We start from the raw sequence: 20,031 nt of genomic DNA, 5'->3' as shown, positions 1-20,031 counted from the left end.
TCTGGAAATTAGCCCTCCCCACAAAAACCGACACCAGATCCAGAGGCACACAGAACGCCACCACCAATCAACCACACCAGACCCAAACCCAGACCCTCTCCACAGATAAATTACAGACACCATCCAGTAACCAAACCATAGTGGCACCTCCGGATGCTGCACCCCCCTGCAATCCCTACACAGATCTGGCTGGCACAGGGCACAAAACCACAGCTCGCCCCTATACACGAAGCCAAGCCAAAGCACAACTAAGTGCAGTACAGCCATCTTCCCAGAAAAACTCTTCACAAATTCAAGAGGTCAAGACACGAAGGCTTTAGCAACTAATCCACACCCAATGACCCACCTAAGTGGTACTCAGAATATCACTCAAGTAATCACTCAAGATATCCCTCAAGTAATTAAGGAACAAAAGAAGAAAAGAACACTAGCCTGGGAACTTCCCCTCTGCCCAGAACTTTTGAGGCAATACACCACACCCCTCTACAGTATTTATAGGAACTCAAACACTGAGATCCCGCTCTGTTCCAGTAACAAGAAGCCGAAAGCACCAGCCTGAAGATGACGAGTGAGACCTCGTCGAAACGTCGCCTAGACACCCCAACTTTTACACGGGAAGACACCCGAGGACACCAAAACCTGCATTCCTGTACCCGTGAAAATCTACGAAAACAAATATCTCACCTCTACGGGGAGGAAACCTTCCAGCTGACAAGAACCTACGAGAAACTAGAAATCCGAAGAGCCACCATCTTATGTGATCTCTTGTTCCTACGCAACTGCCGAGACAACAACTTAATTCCCACATGCTTCCAACTTAAATTCCACTCTAAAACCCCAGCTACCGAAAGGATCCTGAAACGAACTGAACTATCCCTAATCAGAAACGAACTACATAAGAAAAGATACCTACTAAACCAAACCAACAAAGATCTGCTCACTCTTCACCTCAAACTCTGTAACAAAATCCACCCTGCACTCTGGGACAAATGCAAACAACTAGCCGTCTGGAGAGCTGAAACTGAGACCTCACATAAGACAGACACACACACCAACAAACTCCACAAACTAGAGAGACGCCAGAAGCCCAGCCACCCTCCACAACAACCCATGAAACAAACAGTACATAACATATCAGACAGGATCCTCACCTCAACTGAAACCAAAGTACTCTCCAAAGGTTTCAACTTTGCAGTTACCCCGAGACGCATCCCCACGGAAAACATCATATGCGGAGTCGAAGCTAGCCTAACCAAAATCAACCCAGATGAAGCCAATAAAATCAGACTTGAAGTCACCAACATCCTCTGCTCCAGCAAACCACCCAGAAGCAATTTACACAAAGAAGAACAGAAAGCACTCACCAACCTGAGGAAAGACAACAACATAATCATTCTCCCAGCAGACAAAGGTAATGCCACTGTTGTGATGAACACATCGGACTACCAAGCAAAACTATCAAATCTACTCCAAGACCCTACCTACCAACCTATAAAAACAGATCCCACCACCTATCTGGAAAAAACCACCAAATCCAAAATAAAAGCCTCTCCTATCAGTGAAGAAATCCAGCTAAGAATCACCCCCAGAGAAAAATCATCCAGATGCCCCAAACTCTACGGCCTCCCCAAGATACACAAAGAAGGAACACCACTCAGACCAATAGTCAGCTCCATAGGCTCACCTCTACAAAATCTCGCTAAATTTCTCGCTAAGCAACTTCAGCCCTATGCAGAATCCATCTCTTCACACGTTACAAACTCCTTCCAGTTCATAGAAACAATAAAGAAGCAAAACCTACATCCCGATGACCTACTTGTGAGCTTCGATGTTGTATCTCTCTTCACACAAGTGCCCATTAATGAAGCCTTGACAGCCATTCAAAACAAATACAATCCCCCCGAATACATCCTGGACCTGACCAACCACTGCCTAACCAACACGTACTTCATCCACAATGGACAAAGATACAAACAGATAGAAGGAGCACCTATGGGATCACCCCTCTCACCGGTCATCGCAAATCTGTACATGGAACACTTTGAAACCAATGCTTTAGACAAGTCAGAACACAAACCCAAACTTTGGCTCAGATATGTTGACGACACCTTTGTAATTTGGCCACACGGGAAAGAAAAACTAGATAGCTTCCTCACACATCTCAACAGCCTACACCCCAAAATACAATTCACTATGGAAATAGAAGCCAACAACCAGCTTCCCTTCCTTGACGTCCTAATCTACAAAAAACCTGATGGCTCCCTAGGACACACTATCTACCGGAAAAAAACACACACCAACCGCTACTTACATGCTCAATCACACCACCACCCTGCACAAATAAACTCCGTAGCCAAGACCCTCATCTCCAGAACCAAACGCCTGACTGACAAAGACCACTTGACAACTGAGTTACAGAATCTCTCAAATGTGTTAATCGCCAATGGATACCAGCAAAACAGGGTTACGAAGCTTATCCAAAAAGAAACACCCCCCAAAAACCAAGACACAGAAGAAAACAATGGCATGGCCCTCCTTCCTTATATCAAGGGCACTACAGATAAAATTAGCAAAATCCTCCATAAACACAATATCAAAACAGCCTTTTGCACCAACCAAAAAATAGCCAATATCCTCAGAAACCCCAAAGATAAAATCCAGTTGGAAAACCAAGGGGTCTATGAAATACCCTGCAAAGTCTGCCCAGCCACGTACATTGGACAAACAAACAGACGAATAAATGCACGTATCGCAGAACACAAGAATGCCGTCAAAAAAGAAGAAAAATCTTCCTCTCTTTTCCAACACATGAAAGAAACAGGACACGAAATTAATTTTGCAGATTCCAAATTGCTCTTCAACATGGAACATCACCACAAGAGAATAATCATGGAAGCCATCGAGATAGAGAAACACCCTCACAACATGAACAAGCGTGACGACACGTCCCGCCTGCCAGACATCTGGAAATTAGCCCTCCCCACAAAAACCGACACCAGATCCAGAGGCACACAGAACGCCACCACCAATCAACCACACCAGACCCAAACCCAGACCCTCTCCACAGATAAATTACAGACACCATCCAGTAACCAAACCATAGTGGCACCTCCGGATGCTGCACCCCCCTGCAATCCCTACACAGATCTGGCTGGCACAGGGCACAAAACCACAGCTCGCCCCTATACACGAAGCCAAGCCAAAGCACAACTAAGTGCAGTACAGCCATCTTCCCAGAAAAACTCTTCACAAATTCAAGAGGTCAAGACACGAAGGCTTTAGCAACTAATCCACACCCAATGACCCACCTAAGTGGTACTCAGAATATCACTCAAGTAATCACTCAAGATATCCCTCAAGTAATTAAGGAACAAAAGAAGAAAAGAACACTAGCCTGGGAACTTCCCCTCTGCCCAGAACTTTTGAGGCAATACACCACACCCCTCTACAGTATTTATAGGAACTCAAACACTGAGATCCCGCTCTGTTCCAGTAACAAGAAGCCGAAAGCACCAGCCTGAAGATGACGAGTGAGACCTCGTCGAAACGTCGCCTAGACACCCCAACTTTTACACGGGAAGACACCCGAGGACACCAAAACCTGCATTCCTGTACCCGTGAAAATCTACGAAAACAAATATCTCACCTCTACGGGGAGGAAACCTTCCAGCTGACAAGAACCTACGAGAAACTAGAAATCCGAAGAGCCACCATCTTATGTGATCTCTTGTTCCTACGCAACTGCCGAGACAACAACTTAATTCCCACATGCTTCCAACTTAAATTCCACTCTAAAACCCCAGCTACCGAAAGGATCCTGAAACGAACTGAACTATCCCTAATCAGAAACGAACTACATAAGAAAAGATACCTACTAAACCAAACCAACAAAGATCTGCTCACTCTTCACCTCAAACTCTGTAACAAAATCCACCCTGCACTCTGGGACAAATGCAAACAACTAGCCGTCTGGAGAGCTGAAACTGAGACCTCACATAAGACAGACACACACACCAACAAACTCCACAAACTAGAGAGACGCCAGAAGCCCAGCCACCCTCCACAACAACCCATGAAACAAACAGTACATAACATATCAGACAGGATCCTCACCTCAACTGAAACCAAAGTACTCTCCAAAGGTTTCAACTTTGCAGTTACCCCGAGACGCATCCCCACGGAAAACATCATATGCGGAGTCGAAGCTAGCCTAACCAAAATCAACCCAGATGAAGCCAATAAAATCAGACTTGAAGTCACCAACATCCTCTGCTCCAGCAAACCACCCAGAAGCAATTTACACAAAGAAGAACAGAAAGCACTCACCAACCTGAGGAAAGACAACAACATAATCATTCTCCCAGCAGACAAAGGTAATGCCACTGTTGTGATGAACACATCGGACTACCAAGCAAAACTATCAAATCTACTCCAAGACCCTACCTACCAACCTATAAAAACAGATCCCACCACCTATCTGGAAAAAACCACCAAATCCAAAATAAAAGCCTCTCCTATCAGTGAAGAAATCCAGCTAAGAATCACCCCCAGAGAAAAATCATCCAGATGCCCCAAACTCTACGGCCTCCCCAAGATACACAAAGAAGGAACACCACTCAGACCAATAGTCAGCTCCATAGGCTCACCTCTACAAAATCTCGCTAAATTTCTCGCTAAGCAACTTCAGCCCTATGCAGAATCCATCTCTTCACACGTTACAAACTCCTTCCAGTTCATAGAAACAATAAAGAAGCAAAACCTACATCCCGATGACCTACTTGTGAGCTTCGATGTTGTATCTCTCTTCACACAAGTGCCCATTAATGAAGCCTTGACAGCCATTCAAAACAAATACAATCCCCCCGAATACATCCTGGACCTGACCAACCACTGCCTAACCAACACGTACTTCATCCACAATGGACAAAGATACAAACAGATAGAAGGAGCACCTATGGGATCACCCCTCTCACCGGTCATCGCAAATCTGTACATGGAACACTTTGAAACCAATGCTTTAGACAAGTCAGAACACAAACCCAAACTTTGGCTCAGATATGTTGACGACACCTTTGTAATTTGGCCACACGGGAAAGAAAAACTAGATAGCTTCCTCACACATCTCAACAGCCTACACCCCAAAATACAATTCACTATGGAAATAGAAGCCAACAACCAGCTTCCCTTCCTTGACGTCCTAATCTACAAAAAACCTGATGGCTCCCTAGGACACACTATCTACCGGAAAAAAACACACACCAACCGCTACTTACATGCTCAATCACACCACCACCCTGCACAAATAAACTCCGTAGCCAAGACCCTCATCTCCAGAACCAAACGCCTGACTGACAAAGACCACTTGACAACTGAGTTACAGAATCTCTCAAATGTGTTAATCGCCAATGGATACCAGCAAAACAGGGTTACGAAGCTTATCCAAAAAGAAACACCCCCCAAAAACCAAGACACAGAAGAAAACAATGGCATGGCCCTCCTTCCTTATATCAAGGGCACTACAGATAAAATTAGCAAAATCCTCCATAAACACAATATCAAAACAGCCTTTTGCACCAACCAAAAAATAGCCAATATCCTCAGAAACCCCAAAGATAAAATCCAGTTGGAAAACCAAGGGGTCTATGAAATACCCTGCAAAGTCTGCCCAGCCACGTACATTGGACAAACAAACAGACGAATAAATGCACGTATCGCAGAACACAAGAATGCCGTCAAAAAAGAAGAAAAATCTTCCTCTCTTTTCCAACACATGAAAGAAACAGGACACGAAATTAATTTTGCAGATTCCAAATTGCTCTTCAACATGGAACATCACCACAAGAGAATAATCATGGAAGCCATCGAGATAGAGAAACACCCTCACAACATGAACAAGCGTGACGACACGTCCCGCCTGCCAGACATCTGGAAATTAGCCCTCCCCACAAAAACCGACACCAGATCCAGAGGCACACAGAACGCCACCACCAATCAACCACACCAGACCCAAACCCAGACCCTCTCCACAGATAAATTACAGACACCATCCAGTAACCAAACCATAGTGGCACCTCCGGATGCTGCACCCCCCTGCAATCCCTACACAGATCTGGCTGGCACAGGGCACAAAACCACAGCTCGCCCCTATACACGAAGCCAAGCCAAAGCACAACTAAGTGCAGTACAGCCATCTTCCCAGAAAAACTCTTCACAAATTCAAGAGGTCAAGACACGAAGGCTTTAGCAACTAATCCACACCCAATGACCCACCTAAGTGGTACTCAGAATATCACTCAAGTAATCACTCAAGATATCCCTCAAGTAATTAAGGAACAAAAGAAGAAAAGAACACTAGCCTGGGAACTTCCCCTCTGCCCAGAACTTTTGAGGCAATACACCACACCCCTCTACAGTATTTATAGGAACTCAAACACTGAGATCCCGCTCTGTTCCAGTAACAAGAAGCCGAAAGCACCAGCCTGAAGATGACGAGTGAGACCTCGTCGAAACGTCGCCTAGACACCCCAACTTTTACACGGGAAGACACCCGAGGACACCAAAACCTGCATTCCTGTACCCGTGAAAATCTACGAAAACATATATATATATATATATATATATATATATATATGCGCAGTTCACATGAAGTTTCAACAATAACACCAGGAAATTTTTTGCAGCCATACTTTAAAACTTAGAAAAGTTGAAATACTAAAACAGGTGAGAACTACCTCAACTTCCTAAACATCTAATTATCCAGGATATGTGTTGGCTGAGAGTTTTAAATCTTTGAACAAAGCTATTCTTATGTCCTCATCAACTGGGCAAGCAACCGATCGGTAAAAATTCAGGAACGTTACCCAATCAGAGAATTCTCTGTGCATTGTTGGGATTTGTGAACAGAATATAGAATTCTTGGTGGTGCGCAAGCTTAACATGAGTCAACTGTGTGATGCAGCAGCAAAAAAGGCTAATGCTATTATGGGCTGCATGGACAGAAGTATAGTGCGTCCAGGTCAAGGGAAGTCATGGAGCAATTCTATTCTGCGTTGGTCAGACCACACCTGGAATACTGTGTCCAGTTCTGGGCACCACAATTTAGGAAGGATGTTGATAAGCTGGAAGATGTGCAGAGGAGCGCAACTAAGATTATCAAGGGACTGGAATCCAAACCTTATGAGGAACAGTTGAAGGTGCTGGGTATGTTTCGCCTGAGAAGGAATAGACTGAGAGGAGATATGATAGCCATCTTCTAATATCTCAAGAGTTGTCGCATGGAAGAGGGAAAAAGTTTGTTTTCTCCTGGTCCGGAGGGCAGGACTCGAACCCGTGGCTTCAAGTTACAGGAAAAGATATTCCAATTAAACAAGAAGAATGGTGAGAGCTGCTTGACAGTGGAAAGGGGTGGACTCTCCTTCCTTGGAGGTTTTTAAGCAGAAGTTGGGTGGCCACCTGCCATGGCTGCTTTAGTTGAGATTCCATCCTTGTAGGGGGTTGGACTAGATGACCCTCGGGGTCCCTTCCAAGTCTATGATTGCACATTAGTTCCTGTGTGCTGAAGGTCTCTCTCATTCCCCCTCGCTCACCTTTTCCTTCCCCTCTTGTTTTTCAGGGTGTTCAAGAAAGCCAGTCCCAATGGGAAGGTAAGCTGAACTTCTTCGCCAGTTCTTTGGGTTTCTTTCGTTTGGGGGAGTGGGAGAGAAGATGGAGGGGGAGGGATTTTGTTCTCATTATTTATTTCTAGGGAACTTGCATCCTCCCTCCCTCTGGATGCAGGAATCCGACTCGGAAGGAGTGCTCTGATGGTGTTTCCTGCTTGGCAGGGGGTTGGACTCGATGGCCCTTGTGGTCTCTTCCAACTCTATGATTCTATGATTCTGTGAAAGCCTTCTGCTAAAAGCTTTAAGGCATCAATGAGTGTGGCCCGTCATCAAGGCAAGGCACAGCAGCTGTAAGGCATGGCTACACAAGCTTTGCATATTCGAGATGGATTGTTGAATATTTCATTATTTGATACAAGTTTTATTATGACTTATTTGCATTGGATCGGATTCTTATGGGGTGTGCAATCTTTGTTGTATATTTCATAGAATCACAGAATCATGGAGTTGCCCGTCTGGTTCAACCCCCTGCAATGCAGGAATAATATTTTGCTGTTTCTCCTTCTTGCAAGCTGCCTTGTGTATTTGTTTAGTCGTTTAGTCATGTCCGCCTCTTCGTGACCCCCTGGACCAGAGCACGCCAGGCACTCCTGTCTTCCACTGCCTCCCGCAGTTTGGTCAAACTCATGCTGGTAGCTTCGAGAACACTGTCCCACCATCTCGTCCTCTGTCCTCACCTTCTCCTTGTGCCCTCCATCTTTCCCAACATCAGGATCTTTTCCAGGGAGTCTTCTCTTCTCATGAGGTGGCCAAAGTATTGGAGCCTCAGCTTCAGGATCTGTCCTTCCAGTGAGCACTCAGGGCTGATTTCCTTCAGAATGGAGAGGTTTGATCTTCTTGCAGTCCATGGGACTCTCAAGAGTCTCCTCCAGCACCAGAATTCAAAAGCATCCATTCTTCGGCGATCAGCCTTCTTTACGGTCCAGCTCTCACTTCCGTACATCACTACTGGGAAAACCAGAATAGAATAGAATAGAATAGAATAGAATAGAATAGAATAGAATAGAATAGAGTACAGTACAGTACAGTACAGTACCATAGAAGCTGTGGTGGATACTTGCTTCTGCCCTTTCACATAAATATATCTTTTTAGTTGTTTGTTTTTGACTGTAAGCTTCCTTGAGACCCTGTCTGGACTCAATAAATAAGAGTTATGTGCAGCTTTGATTATTCTGCGAACCACCCTGAGATCTTGTGACGAAGGGTGGTCCATAAATTTAATCAATAAATGAATGACAAAGAAGGAGACCCTGGCTAAACGTTAGGAAGAGCTTCGACTCCCTTGGGAGGTTGTGGGCTCCCTTTCCTTGGGGGATTTTAAAGCAGAGGTTGGGCGGCCGCCTGTCATGGGTGCCTTACCTGCGATCTCTGCCTTGCAGGGGGTTGGTCTGGATGACCCTTGGGGGCCCCTTGAAACTCTACATTTCTGTGATTCTAAGACTCTTTGCATCACTGTGGCAAGAAAAAAAGCATCTAATGGGTTTAATAAATAATTATAATAATAATAATAGTGAATATACTGGCAAGCTTGTTCAGAATGCCAGCATTCACCATTTGGGCCGTCCTTCACCTTGCCAGCAGGCTAAGTGCTTTTCATCCAAGGCAACAAAAGCCTCCTTGCATACCAGCATCTTGTTGCTAGGCGAGCTCACCTGTGCTGCCTCAGCCTGACCCTGATACACATCACTCAGTGCTCTTATAAGAGGGGAAGGAAGATGCTGGATCGGATTGGCTGAAGGCGGGGAGACAGTCCCCAGGCCTGGAGGGATTGCATTATTCTGACTGTGCAAGGCTGGGAGAGATGGCTTTTAACTGTGTGAGTGTCTGGAGGCGGTTGGAGGATGGATGGCGGCTAACAGATTGAGGTTGAATCCGGAAAAGACAGAAGTACTGTTTTGGGGGGAGAGGAGGCGGGCGGGTGTGGAGGACTCTCTGGTCCTCAATGGGGAAACTGTGCCCCTGAAGGACAGGTGCGCAGCCTGGGAGACATTCTGGACTCGCAGCTGTCCATGGAGGCGCAGGTCAATTCTGTGTCCAGGGCAGCTGTTTATCAGCTCCATCTGGTACTCAGGCTGAGACCCTCCCTGCCCACAGACCACACCGCCAGAGTGGTGCATGCTCTGGTTATCTCCCGCTTGGACTACTGCAATGCGCTCTACGTGGGGCTACCTTTGAAGGTGACTCGGAAACTACAACTAATCCAGAATGCGGCAGCTAGACTGGTGACTGGGGGCAGCCACTGGGACCACATAACACTGGTCTTGAAAGACCTACATTGGCTCCCAGTACATTTCTGAGCACAATTCAAAGTGTTGGTCCTGACCTTGAAAGCCCTAAACGGCCTCGGCCCAGTATACCTGAAGGAGCGTCTCTTCCCCCATCGTTCTGCCCAGACACTGAGGTCCAGCGCCGAGGGCCTTCTGGCGGTTCCCTTGCTGCAAGAAGCCAAGTTACAGGGAACCAGGCAGAGGTCCTTCTCGGTGGTGGCACCTGCCCTGTGGAACGCCCTCCCACCAGATGTCAAAGAGGAAAACAACTACCAGACTTTTAGAAGACATCTGAAGGCAGCCCTCTTTAGGGAAGCTTTTAAGGTTTAATAGACTGTTGTATTTTAATATTCTGTTGAAAGCCGCCCAGAGTGGCTGGGGAAATGCAGCCAGATGAGCAGGGTATAATGAAATAATAATAATAATAATAATAATAATAATAATAATAATAATAATAATAATAATAATAAACATTTTCATTATTCAGTTTGGGCAATGAAAACGAAAGACTCGGCTGGGTCGCTGAAGACTCTTTCTGATTCGGCTGCGGGGCTTGCCTCTGAGCTGACTCCAAAATTGCTTCGTTGCATTTTCCGAGCACGATTCAAAGTGTTGGTGCTGACCTTTAAAGCCCTAAACGGCCTCGGTACTGTATACCTGAAGGAGCATCTCCACCCCCATCGTTCAGCCCGGACACTGAGGTCCAGCTCCGGGGGCCTTCTGGCGGTTCCCTCGTTGCGAGAAGTGAGGCTACAGGGAACCAGGCAGAGGGCCTTCTTGGTAGTGGCGCCCGCCCTGTGGAACACCCTCCCTTCAGATGTCAAAGAGATAAATAATTACCTGACATTCAGAAGACATCTTAAGGCAGCCCTGTTCAGGGAAGTTTTTAATATGTAACGCTGTACTGTTTTTAACACTGATTGGGAGCCACCCAGAGTGGCTGGGGAAACTCAGCCAGATGGGCGGGGTATAAATAATAAATTATTATTATTATTATTATTTTGAATACTATTCCTCCCTCCCCTTTTTCCATGGGACATGAGTTTCTCCAAAGCAGGACTCTTGCTTGCTGTGGGTGGGTGGATAGCGGGGCTGAACACCACACCTTTTGCGAACTAGCAAACACTGTTTCTGCAAATTCAGAACAAGAGGAATAAAACAGGCAAACACCCTGAGCTTTCTCAAAAGGCATTCTGAGTATTGGACGGGACCGTGGTTCAGTGGTAGAGCAGCGTTCAGAGGGTCCCGGGTTCAGTCCTGGAGCGTCACAAGGGTGAGGTGGTGGTGGGTGGAGGACATTGTTTCAGAGAGCTTTGGCTCTGTGGATATTTTCCTTTGATAAACAATAGGTCTGCGTGGAACAAAGAGGGACAGGCTGGAATTGGGGCAGCCAGCCTCAGGGGGTGGTAATGGGGTACAACAGCAGTGGGAAGGTGTCCGGATGCCTGGGTCCCCAACTCCTTTCCAGGCAAGGAAAAGGCAGTTTTTGATGGGCTCTCCGGATGACCTATTTAGTGAGCTTTCATCCTTATTTGCCTGCACAAAGCTTTCCAGGATGTTGTGTTACATCTGGTGTTGACATTTGTTGCGATTTGTTTGTGGGGTGCTTATACAACTCTGAGCGCGCCTCCCGCCCTCCATCTTGATTTGCTTGTGGCATGTTTACACATCTCCCCATGAGTCATTGGTTGGCGTCTCGCTTTTCCAAACCGCAAAACATCCAGCTGTTTTGCTTTTTGAAGCAGATTTGTTGTGCCATGTGGCAGAGCACTTCGACCCACTTCAGTTGCGTTAAACTAGCTGTTGCACGACACCGCAATGTCTGAGAGGGAGTCCAAGGCTTCACTTTCCTTGGAATGAAGGTCAGATGAGACGGCGGTGTCTTTAGAATACAGTGGTACCTCGGTTTACGAACTTAATCCGTTCCAGAAGTCCGTTCTTAAACCGCAGCGCGCTTTCCCTAATGAGGCCTCCCACTGCCAGTGCCCTTCCATTCTTAGACCGAAGTAAAATTCGCAAACCTGGATACGACTTCTGGTTTTGCAGAGTTCATAAACCAAAACGTTTGTAAACAGGACTGTTCTTAAACCGAGGTACCACTGTATCTGGTTATACAGTAGATGCTCGCGTTGTGAATGTTATCCGTGCAGGAGGCACGTTCGCAACCCGCAGTGCCGTGCCTGCGCACGCATGGGTTGCGATTCGGCGCTCATGTGCAAAGCGCGATTTAGCGGTTCTGCGCATGCGCGACTGCTGAAACCCAGAAGTAACCCGTTCTGGTAATTCCGGGTTTCGGCACGTCCGTAAACCGAAAAAACGCAACCTGAAGCGTCTCTAACCCAAGGTATGACTGTATTTGCACACATATATATAACCCGAGTACAGTGGTGCCTCGCAAGACGAAATTAATTCGTTCCGCAAGTTTTCTCTTCTTGCGAGTTTTTCGTCTTGCGAAGCACGGTTTCCCATAGGAATGCATTGAAAATCAATCAATGCGTTCCTATGGAGACCGACGGGGACAGAGGGGAAGCGCCCCTCTATCCCCTCTTTTGAAGCAAGGGGCGGAGGGGAGAAAATCGCTTCTCCCCCTTGCCGCCCCTTGCTTCCAAAGGGGTCCGGGGAGAGAGGGGAAGGCGCTCCGCCTTCCCCTCTGTCCCCGGAGCTTGCGGGGCTGGCAACGGGGAGAAGCGATCTTCTTCCCGCCGCCCCTTGCTTCAAAAGAGGTCCGGGGACAGCGGGGACGACGCGCTGCACTTCCCGCTATCCCCGGAGCTTGCGGGGCAAGCTTCGTTTTGCGAAGCAAGCCCATAGGGAAATTCGTCTTGCGAAGCAACTCGAAAACGAAAAAACCTTTCGTCTTGCGAGTTTTTCGTCTCGCGAGGCGTTCGTCTTGTGGGGCACCACTGTATAAGATGGCGTGGCTCAGAGCATCGATACCCCAACAGATCTCGCTTCTCCATTTGCCACCTTTGTGGCTCCAGCCCAGAGCAAGCATCTCCCAGCCGGCTTTCAGCTCAGCTCAAACACAACACTCTGGCGTCTCCTACCCAGCAGATAGGTGAGGGGGCTGGAGGAAAGGCCCAGCCATTCGCCTGAAGGGTACTCTCGCTTAGTGGCAGCTCTTGCAACCCAGCTTATTCTTTGGGGATTCTGTTGAGGACACTGAATTAGCCAGTGAAGGCCATTGTCCTGCAAATATTGTGCAGATGCCTGATTATTGTCTTCCAAAACAACTACAGTGGTACCTCGGGTTACATACGCTTCCCCTAACCCAGAAATATTACCTCGGGTTAAGAACTTTGCTTCAGGATGAGAACAGAAATTGTGCTGCGGTGGCGCAGCAGCAGCAGGAGGCCCCATTAGCTAAAGTGGTACCTCAGATTAAGAACAGTTTCAGGTTAAGAACAGATCTCCAGAATGAATTAAGTTCTTAACCTGAGGTACCACTGTACTCTATTCCGAACTTAAAAATGGAATAAATATTATTTTTTTTTTAAATGTCCAGTAGCACCCTAGAGACCAACTAAGTTTGTTCTGGGTATAAGCTTTTGAGTGCATGCACACTTCTTCAGATAAATGGAAAGCATAATACCAGTGGTCAACAAAAGAGGTTCAAAGATGCTCTCAAGGCAAATCTTTAAAAATGTAGTATAAACACCGGCAACTGGGAAAAACTGGCCTGCGAGCGCTCCAGTTGGAGAACAGCCTTTACCAAAGGTGTCATGGGCTTTGGAGACACTCGAACTCAGGACGCAAGGGAGAAACGTGCTAAGAGGAAGGCACGCTTGGCAAATCCACACCGTGATCAACTCCCACTATGTCCTATATCCCCACTGTGGAAGGACGTATGGATCCAGAATTGTCCTCCAAAGTCACTTACAGACTCACTGTCAAAACCCTGTTTATGGGGGACAATCTTACTCGGTTACGAGGGATCGCTGAACAAAAAGAAGACCTACAAATAAACATGTCTGACCAGCACAGCAACATCCTCTGTTAGATTCCAACCTTCCTTGGGCACAGGACCCCAAACATTGGAAGGAACTCAGGGCATCATTCACATCTGGAGCTCAGAGATTTTGAGCCACCCCGGTGTCCTTCGCAAGGACCCACCTGCCACCGAAGCAGATTCGTCGGCAGGCGACTCTTTTGATAACCGGAGTTGTTTTCTTCCCAGATGTCGGCTGCCGGCGACGGTGAGTCATGCAGCCGCCTCCCGAGCCCAAGCCCTCGAAATGTGATTGAGATGGAGGCTTATTCAATAACCTAATTGGATGAACTGCAGGGTCAGGGAGCTAATCAGCTGCGCCTGGAATTCCTGGAGCTTTGCAAAAGCACGACTATCGCGCGCTTCGTAAGGCTGGTGCCAAAGCCCGGGGGTGGGGGTTGGGGGAAGGGGGAGATGGAGACAGAGTCTGGGGGAATAAGGGGAGCAGGCGCAATGCAAAGAGCCCTGCTAGATGGCTGATTGTTGAATCGTCAAGTTGGAAGAGTCCCCCAGAGGTCAAGCACGAGATCTCACAAGAGCTTGGATGCTTTAGTTGCTGGGGAAACCCAGCCAGATGGGCAGGGTGAAAATAATAAAATTATTATTATTATTATTATTATTATTATTATTATTATTATTATTATTATTCCGGTTCCTGCATTGAAAGAGCAGTGGACTGGATGATCCTTGGGGGTCCCTTTCCATTCTTGCCAGTCCTGGGACTCATCCTAGGGCAGTTTCCCGCAACTGGGCTTAAGAGTCAAGAGTATTCATATGTGGTTCTTGTGCTAAGGTAAAAGCTTACTGGGAAATGATATATAATGAAACAAAAAGGATGTTGAAAATAACCTTTGTTAACCCCCCCCCAAAAAAAAAACCCCAGAAGCTTTTGGGAATTACAGGGACACAACTACTTAACCTGTATAGAAACTTATTCATATATGCTACTACAATGGCAAGAATGTTACTCACCCAAAAATGGAAAGAAGCAAAAGCCCCAGCAAAGGAAGAACGGATACAAAAATTTATGGAATACGCAGAAACGGCAAAACTTACCGGAAGGATAAGAAATTCAAGATAAAACCCTTTTTTTAATAAAAGAATGGAAATGGTTTATTGAATACTCACAGATAAACTGTGAGCAGATAAGAACATTGGCAGGACTATTGTAATAACCTGCCGTTTCATAAGAGTTTATATTTAAAGAAGATGAATAAATGAGCAAATTAAGTCAGTTTGGACGTGCAGAAGATATTAAAAATAAATTTAAGGAACCGCAGAAAGAGGGGGGAGGAAGCCAATTTTTGAAATGTCAAAACGATTGTGAAATTAGTGAAATGTATAAACTTGAAAAGTATATCTTTAAAAAAGAGAGTCGAGGGTACCTGCTGATGTTTTCCCTTTCCACACCTGCTCCTATCTCCCTTCCCACTCGAGAGCTGGGCTCATAATTCTTTTTAATGATGCGCCTGATGTAGCCGCCCCTGTGATTAAACACTTTAATGTGGTCTTGTTCAGGCAGCGCATAAAGGTTTGAGAGGAGCTCTCTGGCCTTCCAGGAACTGCTTATCTCTGGCCTTCCTGGAGGCTGGAAGGGAGGAAGGCAAGGTCCGCATTTGAATTTGAATCGAGCGGATGACTCACTGCCTCTGCACCAGGAGCACCAACAATTCCTGGAGTGCCTGTCGCTGTTTCCGAAGGGCCCTATCCTCCACTGCCTCCCTCTCCACTGGGGTGGCTTGTTATGGCAGCCTCATGGGCACTCTGCGCTCAGCAGACACCCCCACAACCGAGGGTTTCACAAACCGGTTAAGCAGGAAGATGTTCTGCATCAGGTCTGGTCCTAGTGTTAGTGAGGTTTAGGCCTGGGCAATCTATCAGTGAGTGAGAGCAGTGAGAGATTTTACTTTCTTGGGCTCCATGGTCACTGCAGATGGTGACAGCAATCACGAAATTAAAAAATGCCTGCTTCTTGGGAGAAAAGCAATGACAAACCTAGACAGCATCTTAAAAAGCAGAGACATCACCTTGCCAACAAAGGCCCATATAGTTAAAGCGATGGTTTTCCCAGTAGTGATGTATGGAAGTGAGAGCTGGACCATAAAGAAGGCTGATCGCCGAAGAATGAATGCTTTTGAATTCTGGTGCTGGAGGAGACTCTTGAGAGTCCCATGGACTGCAAGAAGATCCAACCTATTCATTCTGAAGGAAATCAGCCCTGAGTGCTCACTGGAAGGACAGATCCTGAAGCTGAGGCTCCAATCCTTTGGCCACCTCATGAGAAGAGAAGACTCCCTGGAAAAGATCCTGATATTGGGAAAGATGGAGGGCGCAAGGAGATGGGACGATAGAGGACAAGATGGTTGAACAGTGTTCTTGATGCTACCAGCATGAGTTTGACCAAACTGCGGGAGGCGGTGGAAGACAGGAGTGCCTGGCGTGCTCTGGTCCAGGGGGTCACAAAGAGTCGGAGACGACTAAACGACTAAACAACAACAACAATCTATGAATATATCATCCAAAACCGGTTTGAAGTGTGTATCACGATAACCCGCCTCATAATTTTGAACCTGGCAATATATTGCGAATCGTGGCGTATGTGTCTGCTATGAAAAAATCACGATGTGCCAAAATGTTTAAAACAAAAAATGAATGTTGAAAATGCAAGGAAAAGGAAGGTACTTTTTACCATATGTGGTGGACATGTAAAGAGGTAAAAGCATTCTGGGAAATGATATATAATGAGTTAAAGAAAATGTTTAAAAACACTGTTGTTTTAAAAAACCATCAGCTTTTTTATTGGGTATAGTGGGTAGAGAGATACCGAGACAAGATAAAAAATTCTTCTTATATGCAACAAGTGCAGCAAGAATTTTGTTAGCCCAAAGATGGAAACAACAGGTGTTACCAACAAAAGAAGAGTGGCAGATGAAAATGATGGACTTTGCAGAACTGGCAAAACTAGGGGAAAGAATCCGGAACCAGCGAGGCCAAGCATTCCGAAAGGACTGGAACATATTTATATTATATTTGAAAGACAACTGTAAGCAATTAACATCCTTAGCAGGGTTATCTGCAGATCTGTAAGGTGAAATTGCTACCTATTCAGGTTGAGTAATATAATATTTTTGGTAATGATATAACAAGGTTAGGAAATGAAGTGAAATGTAAAAATGTAAAGTTTAATTTTGTAAACCATCAGACGGGAGGGAGGGATGTCATTGGGCTCAGTCGAGCTAAAGAGAGAAAACAAGAGGGTTACGATGTTATGTAATGTGATTATACGTAAATCCAATAAAAATCATTTTTTAAAAAAGAAAATGCATCTCTCGATTCCAGCAGCCTCAGTTAGCTCAGCCGGCTCAGTTCTCCCTGCCTCTTGCAGCAGGGCAGAGAATCGCAAGAGCAGGCGCCGGCGAAAATCACAATGGTGGAACCGTGCAGCCAGCGAATGCCTCTACATAGCTCCATCCTTATTTCAGACTTGCGATAGATCAGTATATCGCAATGCTTAGCTGGCGATATATCACGCTGCTGAAAACCGCCTATCGCCCAGCCTTGGTGAGGTTGATGCTTCTGGTGGCAGCCGATGCCACTAGAGAAGAAGACTTCTACACGCGGCACATAGTTGGAACTGCGTAACACTCTCCTGCAGGAGGCAGTGAGGACTCTGCCATTGTTATGTACAGAGTTGAATAGGATCCAAAATGCAGCAGTCTGATTGGTCCTAGAACAATAGGATTCAGAATGCGGCAGTCTGATTGGTCCGCAGGAGCCACCCAATCCAGCTCCAGGTGGAAGTGAATCCGCAGCCTGATTGGCCTACAGGAGAATTCCGGAATTAGCCAATCACATGGGGCCCATTGTGTAAATAATGTATATAAAGCAGACACTTTGGGGGGACTTGCATTCTTCACTACTATGAGCTGAATAAAGAGCATGAAATCCACACTCGACTCTGGGTATATTTCAGCCATCCTTTCTCTCTCTGCTCCTGCCTCTTCAGGTTCAGGGAAACCAGTAGGGATGGAAGCTGGTCGCAGCAAGAGTGGGGGAAAGCCTGACTTCCTCACCAGCCAGATTCCTTGCTGCCTCTCTGCCCGCCTCTTCTCCAGCCTCCCCTTCTGCCCCTGATTCTGGACTGCTCTCTGCCCCAGACTCTCCCCGCTCACTAAACCCTGTTGCCTCTTCAGCTTCTCCTCCTTCCTGTCTGCTCCCTCTTCTCCCTCTGACCACTCATGACCACCTGTCCCCTGGCTCTGAGCGAAGCTGAGGTTTCTAGAAAGAGTGTTGAACTGTAGGCATTGAAAGTCTCCAGACCGTTGAGTAATAAACAGTGTTTACCCTTCTAGGCATGGAGCGTAAGTCTCTTGGTGGCCATAAAGGCTTGCAAAACCTGGATAAAGCTGCTTTGGAGCCCTGGAGGGCAGCGGGTTGAGGAAGGCTGATCTTCGCCAAGTTTACGAGAAACCTTTCCCCTCCGTTGCCGAATCCTGTGATCCCATGGGGTTGAGAAGGATGACCCTTTGGGTCCCTTCCACCTCTACAGTTTTACGAAACTAAGAGCACACAAGCCCCTTTTGGCTGCTGGCGGCTAACTGAGCGATTAGGGCCGGATGGCTATAAAGCGGGAATTGAACAAAGCCTGCCTGGTTTTCCGCCACAAGCCTTGTAAATCTTTTTTTTAAATGCTTCGTAAGATGGATCAGCCTGTGAAAACTAGACATGGTCCAGCACAGCAGTAGGGAAGATCATCCAAATTCTCCCTTAAGCTCCTCTCGGAGCCATCTGTCGGCCAAAGACGTGCTCAGCTTAGGTTGCCTTTGTTAGTCTGCCCTCCTTGCTTCAAAGCTGTTGTTTTTGTCGTTTTCATTTGAAGTTGATCAAGGAAGAGTTTACAGAGAGCAGAGCTGACCCCTGCCCTTTTATTAGCAAAGCCCTCCTTACTCTGGGAGTAACTTGCCAGCAAATGTCAGTGGCAGAGCGCAGGCTGGGCGTACAAGAGACCCCAAATCCTACCCCCGGATTCTCCAGGTAGGAACTGGAGGTTTGGGTAAATGGTGGAACAGTTTGTCTGCATGCAGAGGGTCCCAGGACTGGGTGATATATCGATATATCGTCAGAAACAGGTTTGAAGTCCATATTGTGATATTCGTTTCATAATTGTTGACCTGCCAATATGTCTCGAATAATAATCATAATAATAATAGTCATACCTCAAGTTGAATGTGCTTTGGGTTGAGAGCGTTCGAGTTGCTCTCTGTAGCAACTCAGAAGTAATGGAGTGTGTTACTTCCGGGTTTCGCTGCTAGCGTATGCGCAGACGCTCAAAATGACATCACGCGCATGTGCGGAAGTGGCGAAACACGATCCACGCACGTGCAGACGCACCGTTGCATCTTGTGTTCCGTTTGGGATGCGAACGGGGCTCCAGAACGGATCCCGTTCACATCCCGAGGTAATAACATATTACTTATACCCCACCCATCTGGCTGGGTTTCCCCAACCACTCTAGGCGGCTTCCAACAAAATATTAAAAACGCAATAAAACATCAAACATTAAAAACTTTCCCTAAACAGGGCTGCCTTCAGATGTCTTCTAAAAATTAGATAGTTGTTTATTTCCTTGACATCTGACAGGAGGGCATTCCACAGGGCAGGTGCCACTACCAAGAAGGCCCTCTGCCTGCTTCCCTGTAATTTTGCTTCTCACAGGGAGGGAACCACCAGAAGGACCTTGGAGCTGGACCTCAGGGTCTGGGCTGAACAATGGGGGTGGAGATGCTCCTTCAGGAATACTGGACCAAGGCCGTTTAGGACTTTCAAGGTCAGCACCAACACTTTGAATTGTGCTTGAAAACGTACTTGGAGCCAAGACTGGTGTTATATGGTCTCTGCGGCCGCTCCCAGTCCCCAGTCTAGCTGCCGCATTCTGGATTAGTTGTAGTTTCCAGGTCACCTTCGGCCCCACATAGAGCACATTGCAGTAGTCCAAGCGGGAGATAACCAGAGCATGCACCACTCTGGCCAGACAGTCCACGAGCAGGAGGGGTCTCATCCTGCGTACCAGATGGAGCTGGGAGACAGCTGCCCTGGACACTGATGATGCAAATCC

At 46.7% G+C, this 20,031-nt stretch overlaps 2 protein-coding genes across 7 annotated transcripts in view; both read left to right on the top strand.

Annotated features, from left to right (window-relative positions):
• The window catches only part of ARRB1 (arrestin beta 1), a 558,582-nt gene that overhangs the window by 84,560 nt on the left and 453,991 nt on the right, over positions 1-20,031 (top strand). For all 6 annotated transcript variants that reach the window (XR_014525196.1, XR_014525197.1, XM_083499793.1 and 3 more), the window contains exon 2: positions 7,613-7,643. Coding sequence is in view for 4 of the 6 variants with exons in the window: in XM_083499793.1 (XP_083355919.1) it covers positions 7,613-7,643 (31 nt within the window). In the remaining 2 variants the exon portion in view is untranslated. The remainder of the gene's footprint in view (positions 1-7,612; positions 7,644-20,031) is intronic.
• ATG16L2 (autophagy related 16 like 2) overlaps positions 1-20,031 on the top strand; it is a 205,755-nt gene that overhangs the window by 155,131 nt on the left and 30,593 nt on the right. The gene's annotated exons all lie outside the window — the stretch shown is intronic.

This window comes from Podarcis liolepis (assembly GCF_965112155.1).
Source record: "Podarcis liolepis genome assembly, chromosome: 4".
NCBI lineage: Eukaryota > Metazoa > Chordata > Lepidosauria > Squamata > Lacertidae > Podarcis > Podarcis liolepis.
The sequence above is the reverse complement of the archived record's forward strand: the minus strand, read 5'-3'. Positions and strand labels throughout refer to the sequence as shown.